Source organism: Diadema setosum, chromosome 6, assembly GCF_964275005.1.
Source record: "Diadema setosum chromosome 6, eeDiaSeto1, whole genome shotgun sequence".
NCBI classification, from domain to species: Eukaryota; Metazoa; Echinodermata; class Echinoidea; order Diadematoida; family Diadematidae; genus Diadema; species Diadema setosum.
This window is the reverse complement of record NC_092690.1, coordinates 10,660,672-10,687,537: the sequence shown is the minus strand read 5'-3', so window position 1 is coordinate 10,687,537 and position 26,866 is coordinate 10,660,672. Positions and strand designations below refer to the sequence as shown.

The following is a 26,866-nucleotide window of genomic DNA, read 5'->3' as shown; positions in this document are numbered from 1 at the left end:
ATCAACTTTATACATCATGCACTCGATGAGCATCATATTTTTCCAAATTTGGAAGACTTAGTCAGTAATAGAACAAGGGAAAACATAAACCCTGCTTGGCAATCTCCTTGTTTTTATTCAATTAGAAAGTATTTTTGTATTTTTGTCACAGAAGGCAACATTTCTACAAGTCATCAGTTCTGTGAATATCATTCCACTTGTGAAATTTGCCGAAACAATGACATTGCAAACTTAACAGCACACACATAATCTGAGGGGATTGCTTCTTTCCCGGTTTGCAGTAAAATTGTTACACGGGTATCTTACTGAGCTGTAGACTAGTTGGCAACCTGGTGGCATCTCCAGTCTCCCTAGAATACAGCCGAGTTTGCAGGGAATCATGAGAATTGAACATGTTTGATTTTATTCAGGGACTTTTTCCAGTTTCCAGCTAGTCTCTGAGACTTCTCCGCGACATCTCATTAGTTGCAGCCAAGTCGCAGAGACTAATTTTGTCATCGTGGTCTCCACAGATGTCTCCACTACCTTGCGTAGACTCAGTGGTGACCTACACAGTACTGAAGATGCCATGGCGATGTCTCGATGACTCACAGATGATTGAATTATTTTATTTGGCGAGAGTGCAAACCATTTTTTTTTCTTTTGTTTCTTGCGAGTTGTACAAATTGTGGCGACAGATCAGTTGCAGCAATGTCTCTGCCAGTGAGATACATACTTTGCTTTAACCATTAAAGACAGGCACCTGTCCTTGAATGTAATGGTAACAGGTCAAAGACTACTGTTACCATGGTAATAACTTACTGAGATGAAGGAGCAGAGAGTGACGTGGGGGAGGAGGCTATGGGCGCCATTCCGGCCACAGATGGAGAGGGATTTGTTCCAGTAGTCGTCCAGCTGCTCCCCGAGGGGCCCCACCGCACAGGCGTAGACGATGTACTCCCGCGGGATGGATTCGTCAAGAGTTGGGTCGTCGACATGATTCAGTAACCTGACAATGACAGGGGTTGAAAGAATGGATTAGATTATCTCCTCCAATGGGATGCACCAATGGTCAGATCCATAATACCATGGTGGAATCAAGCTCCAAATTTCATTTAATTGTTATCGTTTACTGGTAATTCTGAATTTTACTGCATATTCTATATAATTGCAAAAGACTCTGGAACCAGTCTTACAGTATTTAAGTAAATCTGCACAAAATGAATAAAAGAAAAGTCACAGAATTTAGAAAATCTGAGAGAAAATCATGAAATCCGTGTTGCCAATTTAGGGATCAGTTGCACTGGGAGCGATTTACAGGCTCTTTATGATTCTCCCACTGAAATAAAAGCTGGTTTATGATGAAAGTGGGGGTCAAAATAAAAATAACTTTTTTTATTCTGCCATGTGAAAAACATGTACCACCAGTGAATACTGAAGATTAAGACAAAATAAGAAAGACATAACACAAAACTACGGAACGGTAAATTTAGTAAGTGAGAAACAATAGATTCACAGTAGGTAAGCTACAGAATTTGTGTAGAGATGATAGCAAATACTTCCAAAAGATATCAAAAAGTTTGCATCTCTTATGGAATACTGTATGAAGGAAATTTTGCTCCATTGAACCACTAAATAACGATGCACGGATATAAAAACATGCAAAAATGACATCATGCAAAAATATAATTTCTAGGCAAAACAAAAAAAGCCATGCTATGCTGGATTATGCACAACTAATATCTACTGTATATTGTACATGTTGGTCTACCGGGCTAGCAATCCAGAGGTGTCGGGTTCGAATCCCAATGGAATCCCATTTTCTTTGCTCATTTTTTCACTAATAGAATATCTCTACGTGAAAATTTCAGCTCATACAGCGATAAAGAAGGGATAGTAATGAAGTTCTAGATGTTGTGTTATATTTCATAATCTAAATAGATGAACTGTCTACAGACAGATTTAAGAAATCAGACAGGACCTACTGTTGCAGGGTTAACAGCTGTACGGAATTTGCTCCAGGAAGGGGGCAGGTGAAAGACCACAGAAAACATACACCAGGGATTTGGCTCCCTTGGTGAGGATTCATTTTACCAAGGGTCATCTGTACGGTCAGACAATTGTCCCGAGATGGATGAAGTGAGGTGACGCATGGTCATCAATGCAGATGGCCATAAATGCATATAAAGCGATGTAAATAGCCGACAGATTTATGAATTCGGTCCAAAATATGATTCATCTTCCTGGAGGAAGAAAAAGCCAGTTTTGTGGATGATGATGACTGACTACGTATTCCCTGGGAGTACCTCACCCTCACACTGAGCCATCTCTATATGACCAAACTTACAAAGCAACTGGAAATTGTATACAAGTTGAGCATGATGACATATATCCATATAGAGTTTGAAAATGTTGTGACCAAATTAAATACAATGATTAACATTTAAAAAAAAATCTTCTACGATACTATTGGAGACATTTTTTCAAATTTATATACAAAAAGTCTCATCTGTACAAAAAAAAAAAAACAACAACAACAACTTATGCATAGAACTATCATGATTTGAATGAGGATAGAATTATATGTTATATCAACTGGCTGACTAAGCTAACCTCTTGCAAAAAAAAAAAAAAAAAAAAAAAATATCTATAGATTTGGCATCCCACAAAATATTGCTGTTATAAAACTGTATGGTTGCATGACTGGCTAAAAGCTGAGAATTGCTTAAAATATTGTAAATCAAAGACTCAATAGTGCAGTCCCACATTTCAGTGCATGGTTTGTGACCACTCAGCATACAGGCCACATCAAAGCCAAACATGTTCATCTTCAAATTTAATGATAATTCTGTCACAACCACTTCTAACCCTACCACTTTAACTTTTTGCATCAAACAGAGAAAATTATATTCTGTATTACTATATTATGTATGCTCCCCTGTATTCATACTTATTTCTTTTTTTTTCTTTTTTTTTTTGGGGGGGGGGGGGGAGAAAATGGCCTATCCAAAGCAATTCACAAGCTATAAAGGGATGGTATTGTAATTGTGGCTGAGATTGGGCTTCATGTTTCAAACTTTTTTTGTGAGATAATGAGAATCTTCTTATAAATTGTGAAAGAGCATACAGTTCTACAAGAGGAATTCAAAGTTTATTTGATGAAAATCGGGTTTGAAATGGCTGAGATATCCAATACATAGCAATCTGAATAAAAGATGGGACTCACTTTTTATTAGGATCGCTTTGTTTTACCTTTAATACTTGTGGATACAATATCTCGGCCATTTCAAAACCGATTTTCATCAAACAAACTTTGGATTCCCCTTTATTGTATGTTTTTTAATAATTCATAAAGTGGCTTCTAATTATCTCACAAAAAGTTAAAAGCTGAATCCCCATATATCAACCACAACTATACCAGCCCTTTCAGGCCTAAGTAGAATTTAGAGAATTTCAGTAAAAGGAAAATCACTGCCTATGGTCATGTTTCCTAAACATACATGTACATATGATGCAACAAGAGCCACCACCATGAGGGCTGGTTAGATTTGAATGAGTTGGTCAATTAAATATTTGAAACTGCCTTATTGGCTGGTTAAAGGGATGGTATAGTATTGGGGCAGAAGAGGATTGGGATTTTAACTTTTTGTGAGATCCAAGAAAACGCTTGTGAAATAGTGCAGAGCATACCATTCTAAGAGGAATTCAAAGCTTATTTGATGGAAATCAGTTTTGAAATGGCTGAAACATCGCAAAGTAAAAAAGAATGATCATAATAAAAGTTGGGTCTCACTCTTTATTAGGATCACTCTGTTTTGGATATCTCAATCATTTCAAAACCAACTTTCATCAAATAAACGTTGGAATTACATGCTCTTTCACATTTCATATCTAAGGTTTCTCATTATCTCACCAAAAGTTGTTTTAGAAACATGAAGTTAGGTCTCAACAAAAACTATATGATCCCTTTAATCTCATATCATCAAACCAGATACAATGAACTCACAGTCTACACAGCCCAATATCAATATCCACTTTGACTCCTCTTCTTTTTCTTTCTTTGTCTTCAGCAGGCTCTTAATGTTTTGATTCTTCCTGTCAACATCATCCAGCACAAAAGTCTGCACAATCAACTGTTCAGAAGTGATCTGTACTTGCTATCAAAACTATACTTTTAATGTGAGGGGACATAATTGTCTGAAGACATGTCAGTTCTATTACATATAGGCACCCTAAAAGGTTGTGAGATACTGCTGACTCACCCCTTAAAACAGCTTTGTAAGCACGCTATAAAATTCTGACCTTCCTCAATCAGGGCAATATCATTTTTCATTTCTCGTTACCTGGGGGAGGACTAGACTCACTTCGAGGCTGTTTCACTTTTAAACCATTATGTGGGATGACTATGTGAAAGTTTACATTACTTTTTTGCAAAAGGACAAACACAGGAATGAATGACCATTTGATGTACAGAGTTTCACTTTCAGCATTATTTTAGTGATAATTTCTTTCCTACACATAGACTAAATTAAGAATAAAAACTGCAGAATCAAATGGATATTCACTTTTTTTTTTTATCAAATCACTTTTTTTTTAAATTTTGAGGTGGCATTGACAAACTGAAAGCATATTCAGGTAATAAAGATATGAAAAGATATCATACATGGTAGATTCTTAATATCCATTTGGTGAAACTGTTCACCTCAATATAAACAAAAATAAATTGGAAAAGCACTCTGGGAGTGCAGAACTTCACCAAGCAGGTCATTTCCATCATTATACACACATGCTGAAAATTGCCAAATTTCCCAATATACAGTAGAAGCCTTTTGTTACATCATCAGGTTCCAAGTACGCAGCGTCTCGCCCGAGCACAGCGCGTACATGCACATGCAAACCTCAAATACGCACAGCTTGAACTCCAAAGTTCATTGACCCTAACTGCCAAAAGATTAAAAAATCCTTCAAAAAACTGTAAAAATTCCTGGATCATTACCAAAATTTTATCATCTGTTCCTCATGTCACTATCAACTTTTCTTGCAGGTTTTATTCAAATCAGTTCTGAAGTTTGGAGTAAGTTTTACTGCAAACAGAAAAACCAACAAACCAACACTGATGAAAACATAACCTCTTTGCCTTTGTGGAGGTGAAAATAATAGTACCAAGTCCATGATGCAGGGGCAGGAGATTTTAGGCAGTAAGATATCTCTCTAATGTCATATTTTGAGGGGATTTCTGGACAAATATTTCAGACCTGAAAGGCCACGGCTGTGTTTAACAGTCTCCCTTTCTGGCATGACAGCAGCAAAATCATGAAAAATAAAAATAAAAAAACCTTGGCTCTAAAAGGGACCCATTCCTGAAGCATGAACTGCCCTGAATTGTGACCCCTGTCATATATCTTAGCCATTATTGTAAAAACTAGTCTAGACTTCACTTAAGAGGGTGAGCGGGTAATCGTCCCTGTGAGCAGTACTTCCTGAGTGCACATAACCCCCCTAAAAGGGGAATCCTGGCCAGACAAAAGTTGTCTGGAAGGAAAAGGTAAATAATGACCGAAAAAAAAAGGTGTTAACTTGATTAAGATTGGATGAAAATCAAGAAAGTTATGAAATAGTGAAATTTTGCTAATTTTTGCAAAACAATTCTTGAACAGTTAATATCAGTGTGCTGTACTTGTCATATTTCATAAAGTACTCTTTCTTTCCAGACTATTACTGGCCTGGAATTCCTACAAAGCCAGAGTTATTTCAAGTTAGAGTGGGGAATAATAGACTCTCTCTCAGTCTCTCTATTGAGTATGTAACCGACTGAATACCCTTTTATTCCCTGTCTTTCCTCTCCTCCTCCTCCTCCTGCTCCTTGATGAATGAAGAAAAAATCTATGATACAGACTTGAACAGAGACTATACATTTAATTATTTTGCATAATTTTAGCATAAGAAGGAAATACTCAAATGACCAACAACACATCCAAACAACATCTAGAGTATATGCGGATACAGCTAACACAACAACACAGGTACTGTGTGCCAGTCTGTAAACATGCATGAACTTGAGGCTGAAATGAAAGTAAGCTCCGCCAGTTGGTGTAAAATCTATCTTTTACCAAGGAAGGGGAGAAATGAAAAAAAAAAAAAAAAAAAAAAAAACTTAAAATGCCTTATACAGTACGTACCATACCATAAAATGGTTATATGGATCCAATTTTTATGATTGGCTAAGAGCGATCATGTGACCATTTTTTCATTTTACTTACATTGTAACATGTCCAGTGGGCAGAATATTTTTGCTATTAATGAAACATGCCTGTACCTACGGCAGTCTAGTCCCTGTTTTGCCTGTACCTACGCTGTAACAGTCCAGCTCCTGTTTTTGTTCTGTTATTACTACTAATTTCATATTCTGTCACTTACAATAGGTACAGCATCATATCGCCTGCAACAATTTTCTTTTTGTTATGCTGTCTTCTTTTCTAGATTGCTATTAACTTTCAGAAAAATCAGAGAGGTATCTGTGCAGGGCTTCATTTTGGACAAAAAGGGAAAAAGTTGAAACAAAACAGAATGCAATCAGTGAGAGAAGCATACATGTTGTATATCTATTCAAATGATTTAGATTTATGATGATAATTTATCATCCTTACAATGCATTTTCTCTTGAATTAGCATTTGAATTAGAGGGACTGGAGACAGTTAATAATGTTTAGTACAAATAGTTATCAAGAGGGGAAAAATAACAATTTGAAAAGAAAACAAAAATCAAAAGGGAATGAGAAGAAAAGGTTAGTGCTACTAGACAATATTCAGAAAGGAAATTATGTAGTGAGCTACTTAAATGAAAATAGAATAAAAACAAATGAGTAAAGATAGGAAGGGAAAAAGATAAAATATAAAGTTAAATATAATGTTTTAATCATGAATGACATTAGTACAAGAATACTTAAAAATCAAGAAAAGGGACAAAATTGTGAATACAGAAGGAAGAAAGAAAAGCAGAAGAAACAAAAGAAAAATCAAGCTGAGGAGAGAAACAAGTTTTTTTTAACGGGCCTTCAGAATGGGATATGACTGACTCAAAGAGAAAGAAAATGTGTAAAACAGAACCTCAGTGAATATTGGGATAAAGGTATCAGGGGATGTACAGAAGTTGGACAGAAAAAACATAGGATGAAGTACGTATTAAGAGAGTGAAATATGATATGATGACTGAACTTTCAAATTTTTAAACTCACCAATCAGATGCAAGCTGAATGTCCTGGTGACCAGTCGCTGCTTGGGCTTTCTCTCTGTCAGGGACGAGACAAGATATAAAAGCAACAGGGTCAAAGGTCAAAGGTCACAAAGGTCAATATCATTTCCTTTTCTCTCTCTCCTTTTATTTCTTTTGTGATATGACACTGCATATCCCGAGAAAGTTTTGAGAATTTCTACATGTGCATGGTATGTCACTCAGTAAGATTTCTGTACCATCACAAGAATGTCATGGGTACTGTAAAATACGATACACCGTAGTTTCACGGCATGAAGTTTTCGTGAATTGGAGCCAGCGGCCTTTTGCGCAGCATGAAATATTCGCAAGTTGCCTCTATAACATTCAATGCATATAGTGTAGACAAGAACTTATGCGTGCATTTCAATTTCGAGAATCTTGGCTCTTGCAAAATTTGCGAAATCAAAATGCATGCGAACATTCCTTGTTTTACAGTACTATAGCAGTTATATTTTTAAAAAATGCAGTAAGGTCTACTCTCCCTTTGAGAACAGGGACTTTTTTATTTCTGCACTCACCTAGTTTGCTGTCTGAGTGGCGAGCAACAGATTTTTGGATGAGCTAACCCAATTTTCACTGAGGCTGGTGATACAAATGCCACTAACCATTAAAATTTAAGACAGTTTTGTTTTGACACAAAGACACATGACAGACAACCACATGAGATTGAAATGGCTTTCACTACAGTCAACACATTGTGTCAGCAGAGTGTCAACACCTCTCTCACCCAATGCACTGGCTGCTTTTAGGGATGCAATCGAAGACTAGTCCCTTCCACAGGTGGCATGCGGGGGGGGGGGGGGGGGGGGGGATGTGCCCTCCTATTTCAAGAGCTTATTATTCTTATTTTCCATTTTACTAGCATTTTTTTTTCTTTTGTATCTGCAAAAATCAGTCAATACGAACTTGATATTGAAGAATTTGTCACTACTGGTCCTAATCAAAAATGAGAAGAGAAAAACATAAAGAAGAGTTGCCCTCCATCACAGTCTTCAACGACAGGTTGACTATGTTTAGAAGTTGTAAGTCTGAAATGAAGACTACAGATATGAAACCTGGACACTGCACATTAGCATCATTTTCAGTGGATACAATTTTATAGATTACCTGCTCGCACCCTTTGTTCACTTTCTGTGGGATATCACAGTAATCAATACATCATCAAAAGTAGATAGCAGTTGTGTTTCTTTTTCTCATGACAAAGCATTAATAGCATCAAATAATTCCCCCTTTAAAAAGAAGAAGAAAAAAAACCTAACATGAAGGAGCAAACTTTCCAGACTGGTAACAACAAATAAAAAGATATCAATGCTATTAAAAGAAAGCATTGGAATAAGGAAAACACAAAAACTGAGCAAATTTACAAATGTTTTTAATTGTGGTGACTGCCCAGGTTTATCACCGTCTCTTTCATGATGACAAGGACGATGGAATGATGATGTTACTGAAGTAACACAGAATTACACGTCCGGTTTCACAAACTATTCTAAGGATGCGTTCAACAATTTTCTGAGGCAGAGTCATGATCCTCAATGTGTTTGAGCCATTTTCAGGTAATACATGGGAAAGATGAGATGACGACCTTTTTTCTTCTTCTTCTTCTTCTTCTTCTTCTTCTTTTTGCTTGTTAGCTGAAGAAACCCGGAAGTGGCAACGCGCTGAAGGCCTTTTGTTTTTGTTTTTGTTTTGTTTTTGCTTGTTAGCTCATGAAACCCGGAAGTGGGCCCCCTACTTTTGAAAACGTTCCGCTGGCGGTGCAATAGATAAATTATGCAACCATGTTTTCAAACACGTTTAGAAATGCCAATTTGAAACGCCATTCAAAGGGCATTTTGAAACGTGTTTGAGACCATGATCACCTTTCTGAGAGTAAGACAAACGCAATGTTTTGGTTTTTTTTTTTCAAGCACATTAGTTTATATCTCCGAGCTGCCATGGTCAACTTCCATGCAGTATACAACTCGCAGGTTACTGTACAACACAGGCCTCAGTTGACCTCTGCTTCCCAGGCACCCCTGGATCCGCCATGAACAAACTTGAACTACGGTCATCAATGTACTACGTGTGTAGAACTCAGCTCTGTCACTTCTGCTTCTAGACAAGAAGATTTTTAAACATTCCTTCTTCTTTTTTCGGGGGGGGGGGGGTGGGGGCGCATGGTGCCCATTTGAACAAATTGAGATCTTATCGCCTTAGGGATGCTACAATGTATGTGCTACAGCCTGCGTTTGGCGAATATTCATCATGGGGTTTTTAAGAAGAAGATGAAATGTCAAAAGTTTACGCACGACGGACAACAGACAACAGACAACGGATGCAAGACGAAGTGTGATCGCAATAAAGCACCTTCAAGAGCCTTCAACTCAGGTGAGCTAAAAATCAACAACCAAAAACAGAAAGGGGATAGATTGCTCAATAAGCAGGATGAATGTATCATACCAGTGAACCTGAGAAGGGAGAGAAGTGAGGACATGTGACTCCCATGGCTTGCAACCAACACTGTGCGAAATGAGCTCAATGTTGCTTAATTTTCTCCTCCACACACTCTCGGAATCGATGGTAAAAGCTTCACTTCCTCAATCCATCCTGTTAAAGCCATGGACAGTCAAGCTTCCACTTATCCTAAACATGCATGGATGATTTCCATACATGTGGTACATCCATCACAGTTTTTACTGCAGTATGTATCACAGTGCTACCTGCTCAAAACACAACTGATCAGGTGTTGTACACACCGAGACCAACATGCACAATGCAATTTTTGTGTAGTTGTTACTTCCAACATGATTCTAAATATATGGGACTAATGCAATACACAGTTGTCATCAGAACACGGAAGAATATGCCTCAGTCTTTATACTACACATCTCATGCATTCTCAAATGTTATTTTAAAGCTGAAAGGATTTTGAATGCTCCTGAAAGCCCTTTTTTTTTTGGTTTCTTCCCACAAAGTAGGTTCAATGTTGCACTTTAAGTTAACTCAAAGTTATAGTAGCAGTTGAAAAAAAAAAAAAAAAAACAGGCTTCATACACGTTGTACATACTATCTTTATATATATCTCAATTCACAATTGACATCATACAATCTATCATATCATGAAGATCTTTAAATGGGAAAAATTGTCTGCTTGTCATTGCTTGAGGAAGGGAGCTTTGCTTGTTAAATGCATTCCTTCTGTGATTCTGAGAAAAATTCACCCATCTATTAATAAGGGAAACCATGTACTGAGCATGTAACCCATTGAGGACAGGCTGACTTTGCTACTAGTATAACATTCATTTCCCCTTGGTACAAAATTGTACAGTATCTGCCCGAGTATAATCTGGACTAGTCTTCAAAAGACTAAATTTGATAAAACTCCAAAACTTGTCAAAATCACTTGTCCAATCTTCAACTATTCTCTGAGTTTAACTCAACACTTCAGTTAATTTTACAGGGAGAATTGATAATTCCCTTTGACAGCCATGAACTGAACAATCCACAGATGAACAGACATCATACAATGTATGAACACTTAATTAACCTTCTTCGTGAAGACAATTTCTTCACTTCCTGCCGCGATGCGCTCCCGAGGATTGGCGTTTTCCCAAGGCATGTGCCGATTGGGCATGGACCCCATCAGACAAGAGCCGTTCATAGTATGATCAATTTACACTCATTGTCACATGACATGGTCCCAACGACGTGACGACTCCCTTCATTCACCACTTATTACTCACGAGCCAATGATCAGGCTGTTGATCAGACACAGTCGAGCAACAAAACATGGGCGCCAGAAACACTTATTTGTAACACTCCTTTCTATCCATGTAGGTTTAATGGTTGCTTTCACGAACTGCGTGGGCCACATATAAACTCTATGAGAAATTATGCGTGATCAATTGTCTTATAGCCAATAGATCGAAGTTCCCACAATATTCGCTGCCATTCGCACAAAGAAAATGTGAACATCTTGACTGTTTTACTCGTGACAGCATAGACAATATGCCACATGCAATGTACATTGTACTAATATAAAGTAACACCTTTCATTTCTTCTCAGAGAAAAAAAAAAACATATATTAAAATGTACAAGGTTTTTTTTTTCACAGATTTTTGCTTTATTACATTTTATAAGGGGACATGAACAGTACTCATTTATTACATCTTTAGATTACTTTTTACAGGCCTCAGGTATTCACTGAAATTAAAAGGAAATTTTACACAAAATTCCTCTTGTACAAGTTGTATCTTCTTGCCGACTATATTAGATGCAGCTGTACAGGCATGGAGCCACAACTCTTTCACAAAAGGCACCATTCACCAGTTGCAGATGAAACAAAAACCAAGCTTCAGTGCTTCAAAATAGTTCTAAAATTTGAGTTAGGGATAGAAACAACCAAATCATGATGTGAAAATTGTAACCCTGAAGTATAATCATTTACGCTAAGTATTGTTTATACAAAATTAGAACAAAACTGTAGTTTCAATAAATTTGTCTCTTGAATAAGTTCTGTCTACATGGTTTATTGAGAAAGATGGTAATATCTCCTCATCCAAAAAAAAAAAAAAATGTATTTTAGGCTTTATTGCCAAATTTTTATACGGTAGGATGTTTTGTAATTAATACAACTAACCTGCACAAATATCAATAAATGTGATAGGAAACTCGAACATTTTTTTTTTTTAAATCAATGTTCCCAGAGGTAAACAATACCTTTGTAATAGTTTCATGATATAAGATTACTTTTGCCCAATGACATGACTCATGGGTGAATTGGTACAATGTAGGTTGGTGGATCTGCATGACATGGAGCCCGCACAAAAGAACTTATAAAATTGGGTAATCTGACCCTTTTATATATGGTCAGTTTTACGTTCACATCCAAATAATTGCAAGAGCGAATATCTGTCAGGAAAAAAGTGTTTGATATTTCAAATATGTTCTTAGCAAATGAAAAGTTGCATTACATTGGTCATTTATCTTCATTCGGTTGCTGTGGGTGACCAAAACATGGACCATGTTGTTTTTACCTAAATTTAAGCTGTACCTAAAATTCAATATCAGTCAGTTCATTTTCATATCTAGCCTCAGAATTAAGCTCTGGAATGAGAAAATATTGAAAATATAGACATTCCTACATAAAATAAAGGATAAGATAATCAAATGGAAACATAACTTTAATTTTTGACCCTTGCCACATCAAAGTTACACCCTTTACTGTAAAACTGACCATATCACAACATTTTTTGCCCATAGTTTGACATTACCTTTAACAGTTGTACAAAACTTTAAGTACAAAGTATACACTCACTTTCATTAATTACAACTGTAAATATTATATTAGTTGCAGTTTCAATACAATGTAACCGAACAGCCATCACAAGTAACATTGAGTTTTTACAGCTTGCGATATATGTCTGCATAATGGCCTTGACATGCTAATAAGTATTGCATTTCTCATGTGGCCATCTATACAACATAAAATTGTCAAATTAGAAAGCAACTTGACAGCAAGTGGTTTACTTCCTGGCAATCTGGAGAATAATGTTGAAATCCCCTTCAAATTTAATCTGCATTCACATTCACCCTCCTTTTTGCTGGTTTCTATGAGAGTAATATATAAACAGTCTCTCTAAAAATGAAAGATCTCCCAGTGTTGACATTGTTTGTGATAGCATTCAAATTGTTACATATTATGTTTGTACTGTATCCCTACTTGTACATATTCAGTTCATCTTCCCTACCATCATCACTCAGTCTGTGTGTGGGTTTTGTGTGTGTGAATTAAACTTATTCAGTTCATCTTCCCTACCATCATCACTCAGTCTGTGTGTGGGTTTTGTGTGTGTGAATTAAACTATGTCACTTTCTACTAAACTGAGAATACAATGACTTCATTATATTTAGTATCATTTATTAAATACCTGTACAATGCATATTTCTATGGAAACATGTTTGTAATCATTGAGTCATATACCGGATGTATACATGTGCATTTCTCTCTTCAACTAGAGTGTATAGCTTCTAAAGGAGTCCTACATGTAGTCTTAATACTCTCTTCTTTCTCATGTCCTGATTTGCACCTCTAAAAATGTTGTCAAATAAATGAAATCAAACTTAATTGGAAAAATACTTATTTACATATCAACAGAAAAACTAAATTATGTTTTCTGCTATTGAATCAACCACATATTTTCTAAGAAACGTGAAAATGAATTTAGGAGAAAAGAAAGATAATGCGAACACTGAGGATTGCAGATTAAATTTAATTCATATTCATTCTGAAATGGATTCATTTGGAAATACAGTGAAAACTGTTATTAATGTTTTATTGACAGACACAATATCAATGAAAGTTAGAGGCTTGGTGGAATAGAATGTACCCTTTAGTCATTAATAAAATAGTCAGTTCTACTTGATTTAATATCGTCTGGTATTCAAGCAATCTTGCTTCAAAAGTCCGTATTTATTTTGTGTAAAGACGACACAGGGGACATGGCAGTTTAATACCATGTATTGAGAAAGTCCACTGAAGGCAATTAATGTGTATTCATGAGCAACTTGTACATGTAGTCCCCCCCCCCCCATAAATTTCTAAGTACACCTAATGTGTTTTGTTCAATACTGAGTAAATGAGCATGATTCAGATTCGAGCTGATTAAAAAGGAAATGAGCCATCCAGAGAAATGCGAGCATGATGTCATCGTCAAGATGTAGATCCGTACGAGAGATTCCACATCCAGAATGAGCAGACATCACATTTGACACACCCATAGATCTAGTCTCCTTTCCATGCAATTTATTTCGAACAAAAATTATGGAAGTATAAACTTTAGACTCCTATTGTTCAGTTAATATACACACATCAACATTGATGTGAAAGCATGTTATGTCATAATCAACTGGTAGCACTGCTTCAAAGTTGCAATCTTACTCATGTTTTAGCAGGTAACCCGACCAAGAATCAATTTTAAGCATACAGAACCGTAACAATAAAACAGTCTGCCTACAAAATAAACTTTGATATAAAATGTAAAATCTTGTTTTCAAAATTAGTTTCAGACTTTAATACAAAAGAACTGGTTTGTATGTCCATGGTATTCTACCACCTCTCATGCTTATAAAACAAAGTAAAGTTTTAAAGGTGGGACACTAGCTTCAATCAGGTTTCTCTCACACATTTCTCAAATCATACATCACAAAATAACCTTTTTTTTTTCCATTTTGGGGGGTCTTTTGTGTATCAGTTTTTCTGAAGCCCTACTCGTTCTTCATTCTGACATGATTGTCTCATTGACACCGAAAAAGATGAATGATTGAAGAAAAAGATTTTAAGACTTGAATGCATTTCGTGTGATGCAGGTGCTTGTGATACTTGTATGTATATGTACATAATGGCATATCACATTTGCTTGGAATGAGGCTAGAGCCCAGTAAATGCAGAATCCCAATTTTGGCGACTTAACCCAGTTTCTTATCGAGGCAAAATGCACAAAAATTTCCACTCTACACTTAAAATACAAGACTGTATGTCAGGGCTGCCAACTCTCACGCACTGAGCATGAGACTCACACAATTCACCCAACTGTGACAGTCTCACTTTAAAAAACAAATTGTCACACTGAATCCCCAAAACAAAAAGCAAAGCGAAAAAAAAAAAAAAGAAAAAAAATGTCCTCAAAATGTAGTATTAGTGACAATGTAACAGGTGTACTTTTTCGATTAATTTTAGTACACAGATGCTGCTTCTGTAAAACATGTAATGTATTGAAACCATGACTGTAAACACACATTGTATATCCATCACCATTTAAAATGTAAAATTGTCAAAGCTCCTTCAAATGGGGGAAAGGGGGAAGGGGGGGGGGGGGGGGGGGAGAGACACCACCCTTTCACCCTGCACCCCTCCCCCCCCCCCCCCCCATCGCTTTGCTCCTTAGCAATGCCTCACCTAAACTCTGAAGGTTGGCAGCCCCGATACCCCACACTGTACGCACACCTGTAGTTTACAAGACTTACAAACAAACTGATGGACAGCAGATTTACAGCCATATTGACAGACAGACAGACAGACAGAGATAATTTGATTTTCATTATTATTATTATTATCATCATTATTTTCATTATTGTTGTTATCATCATCACCATTATTATCATTATTATTATCATTATCATTATCATTATTATTATTATTATTATTATTATTATTATTATTATTATTATTATTATCATTATCATTATCATTATCATTATTATCATTATCATTATCATTATTATCATTATTATTATTTATTATTATTATTATTATTATTATTATTATTATTATTATTATTATTATATTATCATCATTATCATTATCATTATTATCATTATTATTATTATTATTATTATTATTATTATTATTATTATTATTATTATTATTATTATCATCATTATTATTTGAGTACACTTACATGCGTGAACAAAACTGTGATCCAGAAACAGTCACCTCCATGACAAACTCTTAATCCCTGCGCTGTCCAAACCTAAAACGCTCCCATTGGCCGATCAAAGGAGGCTTGCCCGTTTGCTAAACGTCCTCAAAGTTGAATGTTATTGGGGTACGAAATCAGTAGAGCACCCTTGGCTAATTTAAGCGCCGCAGCACCGGATTACTAGGGATGTGCCTATCTAAGATCTGTATCTATCTATCTATATATGTGGGGGCAATTTTGGGGCTGGAATGTTTGTAAATTAATGGCATTTACAGCCACTTTCCTCCCAGTTTCCTTCCCTTCCTCCTTCCTAGACTATCTCTCCCCGCCTGACCCCATTCGTAATTTGGGAAAGAAATAAAAGTAGAGGTCAAAGAACTCTTCCCAAACAAACCTCCATTAATACAGTAGGCACACACACAAACGGCAGACCTGCGGTCTAGATATAGTACGAAATATACCTTATCTCTCCGTTCAAGCTACGACACCTGATTGCACTGTACACTGTGGAGGAAGCCTTACAGTGAAACTTCCCGTGTGTGGCAATAAAGTCAAGTACAATCCCCCATTGCAATGGAATAGTCTGGTAGTTGCCATGAGACTCTCTCACACAGCTTTACCACATCTGGAGACAATGTAGGTAAAGATAATTTTTAGAAAAAGGAAAATAGGGAACCCATCCCATGGAAGTGTGTCAAATGATAACAGTATATTGATTCCCACAAAGATATCGTGTACATGTAGTATAAAACTGAACACTGCAGTGTATTTATACGTTACAACTGAAATGCTATATTGTAAAAGTGGATATTTTTGCACGAGTAATTTTTTTGCGCTCTGCCGGGTAAGATAGATTTTGCATGTTTTAATGCTGCCGAAACAGAATATTAACTACTAGAATATGGCGTGCAAAAAAATTAGCGTGTTTTTATTTTTCGCGCTAGCTTCTGGTTGCGTAAAATGGCGAGAATTTCCACTCTTACAGTATGTTGTACACATACATGTAACCAAGGAGGTACCAGGCGAGCTCGCCTGGTACCTCCTTGGTGTAGGCCCTGAAAATGCCTTGTGATCAGGAGAATGCATACTCTTGGATGTGGATGTCTTACATACATGTCATGTTGATGTCTTACATCCATTGAGGATATCTCATGCTTGATGTATTCGCATTTTATAGCCATTTTTTTTTTTCTTGAAATGGGATTATAAAATGCTTACCATTTATTCAACTGCTTTGATGCTCAACTATGATTTTAATAATCACACACAAAACTGTATCACAAGTCCTGAAAAAGTGTCATGTTCACACCACACGGCATATGGTGTAATTAATTCTTCTATCAATGCAAAAGTTTCTACCATCCTTCTCACAGCTCCAGCTTCTGTGCCGACTGGTCTTAAAGATAATAAAAAGTTTTGGTACCTCAAAAGCTTCCCTGAATTTCCTTGTCTTGGTTTGTGTTTCACGTTAAAGTACGTTGTCTGTGAGAATTACTCGCCCCAAAGTGCTCTCATGTCTTAGTAATCATGCAATAATGGTTTCGTACCAGAGCCAACGCTGTACAGCGTCGATAAATATTGTACGAAACCACTGACTGCGACCAGCAGCGTGCAGCCCATTGTACGCATAGCTAACTGCGACCAGCAGCCCCATACGCATAGCGTAATGGGGCTTCGCATTGTAGCATTCAGGATCATGACAGAATTAGTATCGCGGGTAAATGTCAACTTAAAATCCAAAAATTTCTTCGATTTGAAGACTTACCAATTAAGTTGAAGTATTGAAAACAGGCTTCGAACAACGTTTGGTTCTGTCAATAGTCCCTTTCTGTTCGAATTGATGACTGAATGTGACTCGGTCGAGAGGACCTTGGGAGAGCTACATACACTGGATACCATGGCCAGCGCATGCACACACAAACATCTTATCCGTTCATGGATTTGAAATTTGTGCGCGGGCTGCATGTGATGTGTTCGCATGCACTGGCTGCGGTATTCAGTGTACTGTATGCAGCTCTCCTAAGGTCCTGTCGACCGAGTCACATTCAGTCATCAATTCGAACAGAAAGGGACTATAGGCAGAACCAAACGTTGCCCGAAGCCTGTTTTCAATACTTCAACTTAATTGGTAAGTCTTCAAATTGAAGAATTTATGGGATTTTAAGTTGACATTTACCCTGCGATACTAAATCTGTCATGATCCTGAATGCTACAATGCGAAGCCCGATTACGCTATGCGTATGGGACTGCTGGTCGCTATGCGTATGGGGCTGCTGGTCGCAGTTAATTGCATGATTACTAAGACATGAGAGCACTTTGGGGCGAGTAAGTCTCACAGTGTTAGTTATATGAAAGGTACTTTAACCTGAAACACAAACTAAGACAAGGAAATTCAAGGACACTTTTTGAGGTACCAGAACTTTTTATTATCTTTAAGCCAGCTCTCTCTTCATACAGCTTTCTTTAATTGTTAATGCTCAAAACAAATCAGCAACTATTCAAAGGAAACATGCTTGATGGCACAGTGTTTATTCTCAGTTTTCTCTCTTCATTAGGTGCGGTCACACATGCCAGATTGGCGCAGTCAGATCAAGATCTCGAAGATCTCGAAGTTTTGCCAGTGCGACTGCAAACTTCCCACGAAACTTCTTGATCTGTTTGCTGGCAGTGTCTCCGAAGAGCGAGGCCATTAGTTACATTCAGACGACAAGCCTTAACCTCGAGGTTAGAGCTTGTAGTTAGGGACCGTGAAGATGGACTCATAGTTTGCTAACCTCGAGGTTAGCTCGAGGTTAGCCACAAAAAGCCACAAAAAAAAAAAAAACGCACTCAAAGAGGGAGGAATTTATACCTCCAGGTTTCGTAACCTCGAGGTTAAGATTCATTATGTGGACACATGTCGAAGTTAGGGGGCAAGAGCTTAACCTCGAGGTTGGGGCTTGTCGTCTGAACGTAACTGTTGTTATGTCTAGATGTGCATTGTTACGTCACAATCACTAGCCATCAGACGGCGCACTCTTTCTTGCGTGCATACCAATGACCAAAACTTTGCGATCTTAAACTTCTCAATCTTTTGCCAGTGACCGCGCCTACTGTGGGTCAGTTTGACCTTTGGGATATACAAGGTGGACATTTTTGATGCAGACAACGTTGAGAGCTCTCCTCGCTCTGAAATTCAAAATGGGAGAATCCGTGAAGGTTTCCTCGGTCGTGTGAATAAAAAATGATTCCAACTGCAATTGCAATCGTGTTTGTAATTCAGCATTCCATTTCTCGATAGTTGTGAAAACGGCCTTTACTACAGATTTGGACAAATCCCCAAATGTCCTCTCGCTGGGTATTGGCTCTCACTGCTGGTTTGACTAGTCTGGCAAAATGACCATATCGTCGGTTGAGAATGATAAGGGCGTTAAGTGATCACAAAACCCATAGTGTTCGAGACAACTTAAAGCCCTTCTCATTCTCAACAGACGATATGCTTGCTCCTCTTGAAATCATAATAGTATTTTAAGAGCCTTTGACATTATAAAAACTAACTACCAGTTGTTATATAGGGACACAAACATAATAAAAAAAGAAAAAGAATAAAAGGGCCTGAAGTGATTGATTCATTCCAAGTTAAAGAATGAGTAAACAAGAAAGCAGAATAACAGCACAGCTTAAAAGGTAGGAGCAATGTTCTCGTCTATTTTAAAAATTTGACAGTTGCAGATAATTACTACTTTAATTTGAGAATTTAACATCCGGTGCTCACTTATTTGCAAACCCAGGCATTTCCTTTTCATATTTTGATGAGAAATATCTCGTACACTAGTATACTCCCCCTCACCCAAAACATTTGATACAGTGATACACTTGTATAATACCAACACAAACTTTCCTTATGATTACAAAACACAGCTGTCAGACCACTTTGCTACTTCCGAAGGCAGGGTCTGGTGTTAAAAAGCTCTGAAACTAAAAGCTTGGGCGTAAGTGGTTTTGCTTACGCAACTGGGGCTGCATCTGAAAATCTATTACCTCCATAATGGGAATGCACGCAGCGGGACCAGGCCGTGATAGGCAATTAATGATATCTCGAATTCCTCGCCACTTCCCCATTTCCTTCCTACACGGCAGCTTGTGGAATGAGCCCAGTGTGCCTGATTACTAATCCACACACAGTTTTATGAGTTAAACGACATGTTGGTTCACTGCTACCGTACTTTGGGTCTACCAACATACATCTAAAGATGTAAAAACTCTGTACAATGTTTATCACTTATGTGTATGTATTTTTCTGATTATAAACAAACTCGTTTTGTTTTGTTTTGCTAGCTGTGGTGGTAGAAAAGTAGCATTTGTTTTTTGCTCCTGCACATCAGCTGACAGAGGGTATAGAGAAGAGTCAAACACAAAGTGTTTATTTCAAGATGCAAACCAAGAAAAAAAATATTGATATATACACATACAGTAGTTATATTTCTTTGTTATGTAGAATCTATGCACATTAGGGTCATTCACAGGACAATATGACATTTTGGGTGAAAGTTGCTCAGTAAATGTGCAAAAAGCCATCCACTGACATTGCAAGAGGAGACTGCGCGACAGACTGCAATTTTGTGACGGTCACAAGAAGTTTGCTGTCAGATTTGCAACAAGGACTAGACCGTAAATGAAGAAATTCAAGGTATAATGTTTTTTGTTAAATAACTTTGCTAAAACAAGGACGTACACTTCGTATTATACAATGTCTCAGGGAATTATTGTTTAAGATCATGGGACCTTGTAGTGTGGTACAATTGTATGTAAACAACCTTGCTAAAATTCAATTTGCTTAAAGTTCTCTTTATGTACCATGTTCACACACCCCAGTCAGGCGATGGCGTGCCAACTTTGCATGTTTTGCTCAAACACAAAAACCCGCCCAAATGGATCAATGAATCGCCAAATAATACACTGCAATGAAAGCATCATTCGCGATTCCATTCACTGTTACATGTAGTTTGCATACTGTTGTGATTAAATATCAAGCAGTGTTTACACTGTACCTAGTGGATTTGCGATCTGACACTATCTTGCGTGCAAAAGTCATGTATGGTCAATGATGTGATCTACTGATCAGTTGAATGCAAAATAACCACAGATTTGTGTGTGTGTGTGTGGTACCTGTAATGAAAACATAACCTCCTCCCTTGGCAGAGGTTTTGTATTGCACTCAGGGGGTTTACATCGTGGCACATAAAGAGTTTAAAGGACAAGTTCACCTTCATAGACATGTGGGTTGAGTGAATGCAGCAATATTAGTAGAACACATCAGTGAGAGTTTGAGCAAATTCGGACAATCCGTTAAAAAGTTATGAATTTTTGAAGTTTCTGCTCAGTCACGGCTGGATGAAAAGACTACTATACTGTAGCTTGTGATGTCACATGAGTACAACGATATAAAGAAAGAATAAAGAAAATTCAACATATTTCCATTTTTCTCGCATAACACAAGAACACTCGACTTCCCTCTTTCAGTAGGCAGGGGGAATAATAATTACCCTTAACATACGTCAGTAGCAAGTCGAAGAAATGTGCACTTTATTCAAAAAGTAAAGTTTTGTGAAATTCTCTTTTTATTTTCCTTATAATGTTGTTGTACGCATGTGACATACACTGTAGTAGTCTTCTCTTCCAGCAGTGACTGCGCAGATACTTAAAATATTTGTAACTTCTGAATGGATTACAGTCCAATTTTCCTCAAACTTTCACTGATGTGTTCTACTAATATTGCTGCATTCTCTCAATCCTTACATATGAAGGTGGACTTGTCCTTTAAACTGTGATGGTGCATTTTCATATTACATTACTGGAGCAAACCAAATACTAACTGAATGAAAATGTAGAACGTTTACTGCCGTACTTGGCAAGCCTTTTAATAACATTATACTCATAATGTGGGAGAAGGGAGCATTTTTCAAAACAAAACAAAGAGAACTTTAACGTCAGTTGTGTAGTTTATTGGCAAAAATGCTCATGTGTACATTTATAAGTTTCTATCTCAAAGTTACATACACAATCACACACACACACAAACACACACACACACACACACACACACACACAAGGTTACTGATATTTAGACAGGGCACCTATGATGATCTGCCACCCAAAAAGCAGAGCACTAGGGGAGGTATTCACATACACACACACACACACACACACACACCAAAAAAAAAAAAAAAAAAAATCACTTCAACAGATCAGCTGAAATCTCTGAAAACAGGCTCCTGGCCGATAAAATTAAACAAACATACTTTCACTGTTCAATTTTATCTTTGTATTCTTTAGATTTTTCACCAAGACTCTCACTCATCACTATTTTTTTATATTCTATTATCTACTAAAAAAGAAAATAGGGCAAGTCCAAGATAACATGTGCATTACGTATGGGACATTCAGAGACTTTTTTGACCTGAAAAATAGTGTTAATGGCCTTTGATCATATTGAACTTTATCATGGTGATTGATATCTAGAAGAAGAATAATCATGTAAAAAATGGAGAAAAATTACCTTGACAATTATATTCTAGAAGAGAAAATATGTGCCATTACGTATGGGACCAGAAAAATTTTGTTTTGTTGAACATTTTTTCAATCTCAAAACTCTCTGAAAGTATTTCATTCTACAACTTGTAACTCAGTGTGATGAAACTCACAACACTCAAGATTATCAGAGGTAAGTTCCACGTCATGAGGTAAAAAGCTCTATTTACAGGTTCTAATTAAAGACAGACATGACATGTTACGTATGGGACACTTTGTCCCGCTTTAATTTAGTGTGTGGAGAACCATGTTTATTGTTTATGGGTATTTTGCATAATTATTGAAGTAAAATCAATTGAAATTACTCAAATACTGATCAAGATTGTCAAAGGAACAACATTCCCCAAATATTCACCATCATAATCATATTTAATCATATTTTTTATATTTTTCATGACCAACCTGAGTATGCATGCCCTTTGTCCCGCATTCGTTTAGTGTGTGGAGAACCATGTTTATGGGTATTTTGCACACAATGTAATTACGTATATTGAAATAAAATCATTTGAAATTACTCAAATACTGATTCAGATTGTCAAAGCAACAACATTTCCCCAATTAATTTACCATTATAATCATATTTAATCATATTTTATATTTTCATTGAAAACCAACCTGAGCATGCATGCCCTGTATTTTTATCAGGATAGTTACTACTAAAAAAATTGAATGGTAAAGTGTTTATTTCCACTGATGAAGGGCAGTTTGCCATTCAGTTTCGACAAAAAACAACTTGACACAAGAAATAAATTTAATTTCAATAAATATGCAATACCTGCTGCTTGGAACCCCAGTAATCGAGTATTGTAGATATGATGTCTGTCTAGCAATCAGGTCATTGATTCGAGTCACACCTCTGTACATGTATGTATACCCATAATTTTTACCATGGCTAACTACTAAAAACTGAATAAGGACAATTCATTTATAATCACTTGCAATAGAAAAATTATGAAATATTAAAGAGCATACAATTCTAAGAGGAATTCAAAGTTAACATGACAAAACTCCATTTTGAAATGACCGAGATATCCACAAACCTGGTGTCCTAATAAAAGGTGGGTCCCATTTTTTATTAGGACCACTTTATTTACTTTGTTTTTTTTTATTTCAGCCATTTTATATTGGATCTTCATCAAATAAACTTTAAATTCCTCTTAGAATTGTATGCTCTTTAATAATTCATGTAAGTGGTTTCTAATCATCTTGTAAAATGTTGAAAACTGAATCCCCATTTCTACGAAAACTATAACTCATTGTGTATTTTGCCATCTCCCCCTCCCCTTTCTGAAAATTGTTGTCAAGTACATCTGTACATGTATAGTTTCAAGCATCTATATTAACTCATAAGTTTATGTAGCTGCAAAGTTGGGATGCTTTCTGCAGGATGATTGACCATTTATGTACTGAGAGACCTTCCCAGCTAGCTAATGGATGCATTCACATGAAATATGTATGAGGATGTCCAATACGTAACACATTTGTCCCAGTTTATGTAACATTATTTAATTGCCTAATAAAAAATATTTCTTTTACTATCTTTTCTTCTTTCTATGGTATTTAAATTCTTTAAAAAATAAATTAGAACTTCCTAGAAGGGCACTCAAATAACTTTAGCAATTTCAGAAAAAACCTTAAAAAATGACCTCAATTTGTTACGTATGTGACATGTCATGATAGGACATAAGCTAATTTGCATGATCATTTGCATAATCCCAAAATTTTCATACTAAGTTAAACTATTTGATGAATTTCTTATGTCCAAATAATCAAATATCACTTGCTTTCCTTTGAATTAATATGAATTTTTATAAATGTCCCAGCATACGTCCGTAACGCTGTACTTTACATACTTAGTGTATTGAAATGAAGCCCTTGAAATTTGCATAAATTTACATAATATCATTTTTTCCTCCATGGAAATCAGAACTTCAACTCATAAGCTTCAAAATGATACCAAACATGTCAATATTGAGCAAAGATGAAATTTTGCCTTCTGAGGGGACCTTATCTTGGACTTGCCCAATAAAGAGTTATTAGGTTTTATGATAACACCACAGGATGAGCACAGGAAACACTGGTCCGTCACTTCCCAGAATACACTGCCAATTGCTCTTTGGACGAACATCAAGTTAGATACCTCGATCACCCAGCACCTGCTAGACGGTAGCACAGTGGACAGGACGTCACTGACCACAAGCTGAAAGAAAATTCGTCTACACCTTTCTTCCCTGCCACCCCCCCCCCCCCCAAGAAATGACAATATTAACAAGGAAAAGTAGAAATTACGCGGTGCGTAATATATGTCCCCGCCGGAAGTAGCATTCAGTAGCAAAATGTACAATATAGGTAAAAAGATGAAGGTCAAAGGTCAAAGAGGTCAAAGGTCAAAATTCTATGTAGAAGTTTTGAAGCCCTCACCTAGTGCCATCACATAAAGCAAACGGAATCGAAATCGGGTTAGAAATGGTGAAGGAGTAGCATTTTGTAGCCAATGTACAATATAGATAAAAAAATCAAGGTCAAAGGTCAAAGAAGTCAAAGGTCAAAATTCTGTGTAGAAGTTTTGAAGCCCTCACCTAGTGCCATCACATAAAGCAAACGGAATCAAAATCGGGTTACAAATGGCGAAGGAGTAGCATTTTGTAGGCAATGTACAATATAGGTCAAAAATCAAGGTCAAAGGTCAAAGAAGTCAAAGGTCAAAATTCTGTGTAGAAGTTTTGAAGCCCTCACCTAGTGCCATCATATAAGGCAAACGGAATCAAAATCGGGTTAGAAATGGCGAAGGAGTAGCATTTTGAAGCAAAATGTACAATATAGGTCAAAGGTCAAGGTCAAAGGTCACAACTGAAATTCTGTATAGAAGTTTCAAAGCTCCCATGTAGTGCTATCATATAAAGCAAACAGAATCAAAATCGGGTTAGAAATGGCGAAGGAGTAGCATTTTGAACATTTTGATCACACACGGACGCACACACGGACACACGGACGGACGGACGGACGGACACACGGACGGACACACGGACACACACACGTACGGAGCCCGTTTCATAGTCCCCTGCTCGAACTCGTTCGGCGGGGACAATAAAATATTCAAGAAGTTGTCAATATCTTGTAACTTCGGTTCCAGAAATTGGCCTACATCCAACAGAAAAGCAATCCTACTTTTGTAAAACATGAGAATGTCAGGCTGTAGTTGGAAATAGCTCTATGATGGAAAAGTCTGAATGTCAGCAAACTATTAGAAATAGAATACAAGACTTGAAGTGAGACTAATTTGTAACTTTGACCGACTGTTTTTAATCAATTGTAATGGAAAAGACAGTACCCCCCCCCCCCCCATCTATTGTTGGCTATTTCATGTAGAGCACCTTAAAGGGGGGGGGGGGCGAGGGGTGGAGGGGGAGAACAGAAACACCGGTAGCAAAATATTTAATTTAAATATTTGATATCCTTGGGGGGGGGAACTCCTCAATGATACAGTATGTGTTAAAAACAATCATCATATTTGAAATAGACTGGCAAAGGCCAGACAACAAAACAGGCGTCGGATTTGATGAAGACAATCTTCAATCTTCATCTAATCATAAATTTTCAATGGGTCGTCGGTACAGATGCTGAAGAGCGCACCATCCATACTCATCACAGACCACCGAATCTTCTTTGAAATGACTTTTAGATACACCCTATCAATCACCTGGCCTCATCAATTAACAGTCACAGTGTCTGATGCTGTAATACATGATCACACGTGGTGGCATGTACCGTACAATGCATGAGTGTAGGCGTCACATCAACACTTGTGTACTACCGGTATGGGGAATGTACAACAAGCATCATGCTCATATTTGGTTGTTGGTTTGTAAAATGTAAACAGTGCTCAGAGTGCTTTCACACCTTCTGCGCCAATGAGTCAAACATGCTCATATTTCATACATTTAATATACAGCTGTATTACACACCGTACATTGTATGTGTGTGTACATGTAGGGATACAAAATTGATGTGGCATGCAGTGGGTTAAAGGCATAATTTACAATTTGCAGATGAAACAAAACCCCAGCATTAGTGCTTTAAAATAGTTCTAAAATGTGAGTTAGGGATAGAAACAACCACTGTAAAAATTTGAATCCGTATAATCGATGTAGAATTTGAATCCGTATAATCGATGTAAAGTATTGTTAAATACACAAAATGTGAACAATAGTTATAATAAAAATGCTTCCAGAATAAACCGTCTACAGTTACGGTTTATTGAGAAAAATACTGATATTTCCTTATATTTTAGGCTTTATTGCAAAAATTTTATATGGTAGGATGTTTTGTGATACAACAGACCTACACATATGCATCAAATGTGATATCTTGAACATTTTTAAAATCACTGCTCCCAAAGGTAAACTGGACCTTTAAGTAGAGATATCAGCTCAGTCAGGCTGATATTCTCCAAGAGTCACCACTGGATGAGGAAACACGCCAACATGACTTCGGATCACACGTACGTAGCATTTCATAACAAGTACTATGATGACTACAGGGCTGTAATACATGTAAAAAAATGTGGAAGGATCCATCATCACT

General features: G+C 36.9%; 1 protein-coding gene across 1 annotated transcript in view; it reads right to left on the bottom strand.

The window, feature by feature from the left end:
* LOC140229519 (ubiquitin-associated and SH3 domain-containing protein B-like) overlaps positions 1-26,866 on the bottom strand; it is a 50,338-nt gene that overhangs the window by 15,094 nt on the left and 8,378 nt on the right. The window contains exons 3-4 of the mRNA XM_072309767.1: positions 7,215-7,268; positions 802-988 (exon numbers count right to left, since the gene is read on the bottom strand). Coding sequence (XP_072165868.1) covers positions 802-988; positions 7,215-7,268 — 241 coding nt within the window. The remainder of the gene's footprint in view (positions 1-801; positions 989-7,214; positions 7,269-26,866) is intronic.